Genomic DNA, 10,031 nt, shown 5'->3' with positions numbered 1-10,031 from the left:
AAGGAAGGAAGGAAGGAAGGAAGGAAGGAAGGAAGGAAGGAAGGAAGGAAGGAAGGAAGGACTATTGAAATAATATCACATGATTCAGCCATGGAGGCTAAAATGATCTTTGGTTCCTATTTTGGTAATAGAAAAATCCTCTCTGCCCTGACATGTTCTGAAATACAACCTATCAGACTATGTCCCTAATCCACCACTGTTCTATTTATTAGGTGAAACTCATATGACTTCCGTCTTTGTCTCCAACCCTGTACCCCATTTGCCCCAACAAACGCCACTCCCACAAATCAGGCAGGTCAGTAGTTGTTTGAAAAGGATCTTCTGCATGCGTTTGCCCACACAACTGCTCCTGAGAATTTTTAACTCCTCTATTAATTTCAACCCCTCCTTCAGGACACCTCCTAAGGGCTGGGGATGTAGCTCAATAACACAACACTTTCCTAGTATTCACAGGAAGCTCCTGGTGTCTGCACTGTCAACAATTAATTAAATAAATAAAGCATGTCTCAAGGGCAGTCTTCATGAAGTCTTCCTTCAGCCCTCCAAAAGAAAGTGATCCTGTCCCTCTCTGCTTCACCAGAGGTCAGGTGGAACATCTGTTTATTGTCTATATATTAATCTATTTCCTTTCCTTTTTTTTTCATTGACAGGAACTTAACTGTGTTTTGTTAGTGTTTGTTTTGTGGATACAGGGTCATATGGTGTGCCTCGGACTAATTCTCAACTCACTATGTGGTTCAGATTAACCTGACATTGATAATCCTTCTGCCTCAGTCGCTGAGTGCTGCTACTATGGGTATGTACCACCACACCCAGCCAAGCATTTACCTTTTCACAGTTACGGTGATTATTAGTTTGTTTTAAATTTCTCAAACTAAACTGTAAACTACTTAAATGAGCAACTGTAGTTTATGTCTGAAATTACCCTTGGAGTAGCTACTCTGCCTTTGCAGCAGCTACTCTAAGAGACAAATATTTAGGATACAGGGAATTCAGGATACATTTCCTGATCAGTATTTTACTATAGTAATGATGGGCTAAGAACATCAGTCCCTGAGTTCAATCCCCAGTACCATAAAAATACAACATACAGGTCATGAGGTGTGAGAAATACAACATACATGTCACTGAGGTGTGAGAAATACAACAAACATGTCACTGAGGTGTGAGAAAGTGTGGACCACGAGCCATGAAGGATATTTGTATGTTATAAATGATTTAATATGCAAAATTCTGTGACTGGAAAAATTGAGAATGAATAAATGTAAACAAGTTGTTCATGGTTTCACAGCAAATGGAATTTTCAATCCTAAAGTCCATCCAGGTAAAGTCATGTGCCTGGAACCTCAAGAATAAGTATCACAAGTCTCGGGCCACTTGCTGTATACAGAAAGAGTATACCTTACTGCTTGTAAATAAATGGGCAAATAAATAAATGCAATGCAATCCAAAAAGACACAAACCTTTAAATTTTGGACAAATAAAAAGTAATCCACAGGTTGAAATATTGAGGAGACCAACTTCTCAAGATTACTTTTCAGGTTAGGAACATACATAAAAAAATTAAGTCAACGAGTAAATAAAGATGAACCTTACCAGTCAAAATATATTAAATATATCTTTATGTATATGAATATATATTTATTTATATATAAATAAAGGGAAAGGTTTGAAACACTTAATGAAAGTAATTATGAGCAGATTGAATGTATGTATTATAACAGAAAGAGTAGAGACTTATAAGTTTGATAGACTAGGGTTAAAATCATTAGGGCATTAGGGATACCTTTTAACTTTGGTCATTGAGCTCAGCACCTGCTTCCCAAAATGTTTTCATAAAAGGGCTGTAGAGATGACTCTGTGGTTAAGAGCACTGTCTGCTCTTCAAGAGGACCTAGATTCAATTCTCAGCACCCTTGTGGCATCTCATAATTGTTTGTAACTCCAGACCCAGGGGTCCAATACATTTTTCTTGCCTCTTTGGACACCAGGCATGTATGTGGTACACAGGCATACATGCAAGCTGAATACTCATAGAAAAGAAATAACAAAATATTTTATGAAAATAATATGAGTAGATCTCAAAGATGATACAAACATTAGTGGGTTCCCACATTGGTGTGTGGAGGATATATTCAAGTATCCAAAAATAAAGTACTAATTCCCCTTTGTTTGGGTATTGCTGCTGTTGTCGCTATTCTCCAGAGAAAAGGGTATGCTATGCTTAAGGCCACGTTCTTGACAAGAATGGAGAAAAAGGAGCTGCCACTGCTGTTTTGGCTTATCACGTACTAACAGAATGCACTGTTCCTGTGAGCAGAAAATGAAACAGAGTCCAGTCAACCAAAACTCAACACTTCCTTCTCTTCACAGTGAGTCTTAAATCTATTCATTCATATCTGAGAACTAATAGTCAAAAGAAGAAAGCCAAGTTGGAGCCTCCCTTTCACAAATTTCTGCGTTTTCTGTCACTGCACTTCAGGCCCAGCAGGCAGCTCCCATCTTTCAGGGATGTTCTTTAGTAGTAGCAGGAGCTTGGCACTTGGCACTAGTCCTCCGGATATATGAACACCAGACAGATCTACCTTTTGCTGTCATTTCATGATGTTTCCAGTCATGACAAGTTTCCTCTACTGTAAGGTGAGGTAAGATCTCCTGGAAGGCTGTTCCTTCAATGCACGTGACTGAAATAGCTCAGTTCCACTCAGTGGTTAGCTCCCTTCTCCTTCTTAGGTTCTCCCTAGGTCTCCTCTAAGCAAGGAGTCACCAAAATCTTGGACCAATGTGCCCTCAACTCTAAACTGTCACCTGCCATCAAGGATATTTGGTTCGAGACTCATAGCACTATCTCATTGAAGACACTGAATGGCCATTACCGAGATAAAAGTCACAGACATTACTGATTGTGGTTGCAAATAAATCAATGACCCCAAAGCAGTAGGCAGTTCCCTTTAAAAAAATGAAAAAAAAATTCTGAGCTATTTAGTCTCCTAGAAAGCATGTGCCTGAAAACACAGAAGCTGCAGAGGCGAAAGTCCTCAGAAACTAGGCCAGCTTTTGCTCTGGCAACTTTTCAAACTGGGAGGGAGAGAACTGGAGCTTGAAACTGCATTGAGGATTTCTGACACATTTTAGCAAATCCAGTGTCAAAAACAATAACAAAGTAAAGGCTTTTGAGAACAAGGAAGCCTTAACACCCCCCTCCCCAACCATGGCCCTCAAGCTGAGGTTGAAATCATTCTGTGTATGATAAACAGAGTTACTTAGAAGCTAGCAAGAACTTGCTTGCTTTGTTTATATTATTCCAGTTTTGTGGTAAGAACTTTTCATTTTGAAATTTCTTAAATTACTTCCCTGAAGAGGGGAGAAAAGACTTTTAAGAATGAATGAAGGGGATACACTTATCAGGATTCCCCAGTTCAGCTATGGAAAATAAAAGCCCAAGTTCCCTTGCCTTCCCTTTCATTCTCTAACTTCACTTCCTATTCCTTCTGTGGTGAGTGGGAGAGAAGGAAGAAAGAAAGAAGATGGAGCATCATGGGAAGGGAACCTCAGATATTTTGTCAATGTAAAGGAACCATAATGAGGTTGGTCTCCAAAGAAACATCACTCATCTGCCACCAAAAAAATAAATAAATAAATCTTTGGATTGTGTTCATATATGTATATTGTGATGTAATTATTAACTCAAGGGTTACATCCCCTGTGTGTGAGAGCATTCTATATAGTCTTACATAGTCTTGTCATGTCTCTGTCTCTTTCTCTGCCTCTGCCTCTCTCTGTCTCTCTGTCTCTCTCTTTGTCTCTGTCTCTCCCTGTCTCTCTCACCACACACACACACACACACACACACACACACACACATACATACATACACTAGGAAAGGAGAGAGTGAGAGAGAGAGGCAGAAAGACCTATAGACAGAGAAGAGGGAGGAGAGAAACTTTAAATCCAGCCAGGAAGAGAGGACGTGTTAGTACTAGTGTAGTCCAAGGAGAGGATAGCCTTTAAATAAATCTAAAGTGCTCTTGTGCTGCAGGTTCCTCTGTTCCTGCTTTTCAGCAAAGTCCTGTTGCTGAGGCCTCTTCTTTTACAGATGCCCAAAGACATTTTTAGCTACTTGTGAGCCTATCTTCGGCCTAATGCATCAGACTCTTTTCATCAGGAAGGAAAGGAGGCAGATAAAACAGGAGCGTGTACCCCAGCCTCAGCTAACTGAGGTCACTTCCCCATCCCAGCATCTGATTCCTTTACCCCACCCTAAGCTGCTGCTTCCCTTCCTACCAAAATTCAGGACCAAGACCCGTTAGACAGGACCACAGAAGGGACCGAGTCTATTTGTTTCAGAGGCTCACCCCCTTCCTATCTCTGCCACCCACCCAACACCTTCTGCAGGTCTATTCCCCGTCTTTGAGCCACCCAGCCTGCAGGCTCAAGCAGAGGGTGCAGGGGTGGTTTGGAGAGACAGGGGTGCTTTCTTCTCACCCACTCCCATGCTCCCCAGAAGAATGTCCTCTGGGGTAAGAGGGCTGCCACCAAGTTAGAGGAACTTAGATGGTGAAGGCTGGTGTTCCCTGGTCCTCCCGGCTGAGTCTCAACCTGCAGAAGGCAAGAGAGGGCTAGCAGCCCGGAGCTTACCACAAGCACCGGGACGCCAGCGGCCAGCGAGTAGAGGAGCACCGGGGGCACCGCGCTGCTGTCCTCTGGGCCCGGGTAGGGCTTACGGTAGGCGCTGTCGTGGCAGAAGAATCCCTGCACGTTCACAGTGAACGTGTCTGTGTATTCGAAGTAGTAAGCCAGCATCACCGTCCCTGCCATGATCACCATCTGGAAATAGAGCATGCTGCTGATGAGCGCCGCGGGCAGCAGGGGCATGCACGCCTCCTGGCCAAGCCGAGCCGAGCGGGCGGCCAACGCGCCACAGGCCCCCTCCGGGCTCCGCCGAGGCACAGCCACCGGGGGCGCGGCGGCGGGGGCGGCGGCAGGCCGAGGTGGCGCGAGGCGGAGGCTGGCAGCCGCCGAGGCAGAGGCGGAGGATGCGACTGGGCTCCGGGATGCGCGGGCAGGATGCAGAGGAGGAGGCTACCCCCGGACGAGTCCCATCTGCCCTGCCCGCCCCCTGCCCGCCGCAAGCGCCGCCTGCCCGGCCGCGGGGTCGCGCGCAAGGGCGGGGAGTCCCCAGCCCCGGCTCGAGAGCATCCGCGATACCGCGGCACTGTGGTCAAGCCCTCGGACCGACCAGAGGCAAGCGTCGTCGGTGGCACCTCGTCCCCTCGGAGGGCGGGCAGATGCTGTATAGCTGGAGCAGCTGCCTGGAGAGGGTAAAATTCCAAATCTGAAGGGGAGGGGAGGCAGCAGAGATGGAGCTTCTAGAAACTCCCTTTCGAGTCACCAGCTGGGCTGTTTCAGACCTCCCGCACAGCGCCTGGGAAGATGGTGCGGGGACACATCTTCAGAGCGCAAAGCCCACTGGAGCGCAAAGTGTCCGGGTGGCGCCGCCGAATTGCAGCCTCTGTCTCTGCTCACAGCACTGCCTGGACTCTGTGACCCCCCCCAGCGCTGGAGAGCAGCCAGAGCAGTGTGGCTTCCAAGGCGATGACAGAAATTATCTCAGAGGATTTTAGACTCTGGGTGGCTTTGCCTCCCTTCCAGTTTCCCAAGGCTTTGTAAGTAAATCAACAGACTCAAGGTTCCTAGCTTCAGAGGCATCATCTTGGGCAAACCGGCTCTTTCCTGGTTGGTTCCACGTATAGCCTTTCTCATCTTCTCAGTCTCCTCTGATTAGCTGCTTGGGAGATGAGGCATTGCAGATTCTTGGGACCCAGGGGTACCAGTCACCAAGGACAGGGAAAGAACTATGTGCCTCATCTTGCTATTTCCAGAGTTCAGGGAATTGCAGGGATTCCTCTGAGGTCAGAAGACCCACACAGAGTCATAGCACAAGCATACACAATGCAGTCTTACGTAGGTATCTACGCGTGTGCGTGGATATTTAAGTAGCTTAGGAGCTATATGTATGCAGAGCCCATCCTGCAATGACTCGTAAGCTCTGCAACCAAGCAGTATCTTCAAGTTACCCTGACCCCGCTCACACCGGCAGAGAAAAAAGCATATGCAGAAGATAAGGAGAGAAAAATAACCTTCAGAGTTCTGCTCTTTTCCTTAGAATCTGGAATTACTTACCAGATTTCTGGGATGTTCACACATCTAATAGGCTGTAACATGGTGGCTTTTGGAGGTGGGCCTTTATCAACAAGAAAATACAACATAAGCCCAAAATGACAGTTTTAATTAGGCAAATCACTGATTTTGAGGATGGGATGGTAACAGCACTGAATTTCTTGAATATTAAATAGGTGTGAGATGGACCACCATGTAATCACAAATATCATTTAACAACTAATTATTTCAGAGCGCTCTTAGTGATGTGTGTGGCAGGCAACTTTGGCCGGTGGAATGTATGTGAGTGGGCTACCATTGTATGAAAATGTGGCCACTCGAAAGGTTCAGGATGTAAGACTTCAGGAACTAAGTACAGGAACAAAAAGCATAGCCATGGGCAGGCAAAGACTGGGTATTTGTGAGTTAAGTGGCAAATGAAAAGTGAGTGAATGGATTCTCCCAGTTCAACTTTGAGAACCCAAGGTACTTTCTGGAAAGATACAGAATATCCAATACTGGCTCCTTTAAGATTGTTAGCAACTAGCTTCTCTGTTACTGAAACAGCCTTCTAAGGGACAAGGGCTAGAGCTGAATTGATCGTGAGATTTTATTTTGAGGATCCTGTGTAGTTATAATTCAATTTACTGAAGTAGCGGGGCCACGATGGGGGGAGAAGGTGAGATTGAGGATTGCCTGTCTTCCAAAGATGATATGAAAATATAAAATAGTAAATCCTTATTTCCATGTTTTTTCAGCAACTAACATACAAAATCCAGATATTTTCCTGAGATTTTAGAATCGTATGTAGAAAGAAAACCACAAATAAACAGAAAACCCCAGAAAGAACTTTACCTTCCATACATAGCAGGGTTTGTGAACTGTGAAGAACACAGAGGTTTCACATGAGGCTAAGTAGGGACCACTCTTGAAAATAAAGTGTTTCTCCTTTAAACAACAAAGCCCAGGTTTATATTGCCAGACTTGAGGGAGTGATGTTTGAGGAGATTCAGGACTGAAAAGTGAGATGACTTCACTCTAAGAAGAATCTTAAATATTAGCATATATATTGATGGAAACACTCCTGAGACTAGAGCAAAAATAGAATAAGAAAAGGAGTCTAGCATGGCTGCTCTCCAAGTGCCCGGACCAAAGATTAGTCAGACTCAGATACTTACACATAACCAATGGACAGAAGACTGGGACCCCTGTGGTTAAATTAGGGAAAGGCTGGAAGAAGCTGAGGAAGAGGGCGACCCCATGGGAAGACCAGCAGTCCCAACTAACCTGGACCCCCGAGATCTCTCAGACATTGAGCCACCAACCTGGCAGCATACAGCAGCTGATATGAGGCTCCTGACACATATACAGCAGAGGACTGCCTGGTCTGGCCTCAGTGAGAGAACATGCACCTAACCCTCCAGAGACTTGAGGTCCCTGGGAGTGGGGTGGCCTGGTGGTGTTGGGGGTACGGGGTGACAACATCCTCTTGGAGCCAGGGGAGGAGGAATGGAATAAGGAACTGTTCATGAAATTTGGTCCTCAAAAATGCTCTATAGAATTCACAGGCTGGACCAATACCCATGGCACACATGTAGATATGCAGCTCCACGAGCACCCCTCCCCCAACAACTGGAGCAAGAGTTGCCCCTCAAACTGTAGCCTGACTGTGGAACCCACTTTCCAACAGAGCTGCCTCAGTGGGAGCAGATGTGCCTAATCCTGCAGACACTTGATGCACCAGGGTAGGGGAATATCTAGGGGTCCCTTGTGGAGGGGAACTGGAAGGGGACAGCATTTGGGATGTAAATAAACAAATGAACAAATAAATAAATAAATATTATTTTTTTAAAAAGTGCACTATAAACCCAAATCATGACATCATGAAAGACACATCAAAAAAGTCTGAGTATTCACAATTATATCCTTGACTTCTCATGACCAACATCACAGAAGACTGCATCCTCAGAGAAGGAGGTCCAGTACTTGTCAGGGAGATAGCTGCTTTCTCAAGAGAAGATGCTAGAATGGTGATGTATGTGTCTTCTTTGATGTTCTAACTGCAACACAATCTTTACTCAAAGGGCAGATGCTTCTGACTTGACCAATAGTTGGTTGTTTCCAACTGAGGCTGCCAAGATGTCTTTAAGCTACCTTATACTGTGACTGTATTATAATTGTTCGATTTCTCTGCATTCCCCGTATCTCAAATCTTTACTTTCAACATGGTTACCATAAACAAACCATATGCTCCTTTGCTGAAACTACCTTTTCCCCTGACAGTGCATGTATGAAATTAATAGACTTGTCCAAAAGAGGTAAAATAGTTTAGAAAATGTGACTGCTGGGAAAGAGTAGAAATAGTTAATATGCCCTAAACTGAATCCTTCTGTGTTAAGGAAACTCAAATTATTAAGTTGGCAAGCGTTAACTGAGACATGCTGGTCATATTCACTGTGTATCCCTGAAAATGACTGAGCTTCTCTGGGTCCATTTGCTCTTCTGTAAAATTCAGCTTACAAATCGTAACTGCACAGATGTTGAAAGGCTTATATTTACAAAATGCTTCATAAATATTAATGCCTTGGGAAAGTCTGAATTAGAAAATACACACAATCAGTTGTTCAGACGGCCTCATCTAAGTCAGTTCTAGGTGTTTTTCCATCTCTGATTGCAACTTTTATTCTGGGTGCTCCATTTCCCAGGCCTTAAGTGTGAGATTATTTGCTGTATGTTTTAAGCATTAAGATACACATTGTTATGTTAGGCATAAATCCATAGATCTAAGATCCCAGGGAACATGTCAAGGTATTCAGATTCCCTGAGAATAGCTTAAAACAGCTTGAAGAAAATGGACATAAGGATGTGACAACTTGAAGTGTCAACACTTTAGCCCAAGGATCAGGGATGCTGCCATTCTGCGTTAGTATCTTTTCTCTATGAATCCATGAGAACAGGATCCTGGCCATGTCATTTCAGTGTCACAGTTTCTATAGCTTCCAAAATTGTTGATAATCTTGCATTCTTCACCTAAATATAATACAGCGCTAAGGCCATTCATGACAATGAGAGGCTAGCACTACAACTTTTATTCTTTATCACACCAATATAATCCAGCCGTGGTAACACCAGCAAAATCTTCATTGATCCATTTGGGTAAATGCCAGCCTAAAGCCCTGTTGAGCTGTCTTTGCTTCATGCTCCTAGAGAATACCTGAAAGTCATTATGTGTACTGTGATTAATGAGGACCATCCCAAGCTAAATCACAAATCCTTCAAATACTTGGAGAAACAGAGGTTTCTTTAGCAGTGAAGCCAAGGATGTGGGTCAGATTGAGCTGGTGATATTTGCATGTCTATGCTCAAAAATAAAGATGTGAATGCTAATTGGCACTCCTCTGCTTGTCATTGTATGTGCTGGGAAAATGATTGACATGGGAACATAGCAGATGGTAGACATTCAGAATGATTCCTTCTTCCATATCTGGACCATAGCAACTACTAGCAATTTTGAAATTTGGCATTATCAAGGTTTATAATCCTGACGAGTTAAAGCTCTGACTTGTTTATAACTAGACTCTGCACTCTCCCTAGCCTCACATAAGGAGAGTAGTTTGAATGCTAATATTTTGCACAGCATATTTCAGAAGACAGGCCAACTAAGAGTGGCTCTATCTTATCACTTCAGGAAACTGGAGGGAGTTGTCAGAATTAATGGTCCTTGAGCAGAACTATTTTTTGGCTCTCTAGCAAGTAGTCATCAGTAGGTATTATCACAGAGGAAAAGGAAAAGGAAAAGGAAAAGGAAAAGGAAAAGGAAAAGGAAAAGGAAAAGGAAAAGGAAAAGGAAAAGGAAAAGGAAGAGAGAGAGA

At 44.0% G+C, this 10,031-nt stretch overlaps 1 protein-coding gene across 2 annotated transcripts in view; it reads right to left on the bottom strand.

Moving 5' to 3' along the window:
* Nucleotides 1-5,946, bottom strand: part of Plppr5 (phospholipid phosphatase related 5) — a 109,860-nt gene extending 103,914 nt beyond the window's left edge. For both annotated transcript variants that reach the window (XM_021158395.2, XM_021158396.2), the window contains exon 1: nucleotides 4,639-5,946. In XM_021158395.2, coding sequence (XP_021014054.1) covers nucleotides 4,639-4,875 — 237 coding nt within the window. In that variant the 5' untranslated portion in view covers nucleotides 4,876-5,946. The remainder of the gene's footprint in view (nucleotides 1-4,638) is intronic.
* Between the last annotated feature and the right edge of the window lie 4,085 nt (nucleotides 5,947-10,031).

This window comes from Mus caroli, chromosome 3 (assembly GCF_900094665.2).
Source record: "Mus caroli chromosome 3, CAROLI_EIJ_v1.1, whole genome shotgun sequence".
In the NCBI taxonomy this organism is placed as follows: domain Eukaryota; kingdom Metazoa; phylum Chordata; class Mammalia; order Rodentia; family Muridae; genus Mus; species Mus caroli.
The sequence above is the reverse complement of the archived record's forward strand: the minus strand, read 5'-3'. Positions and strand labels throughout refer to the sequence as shown.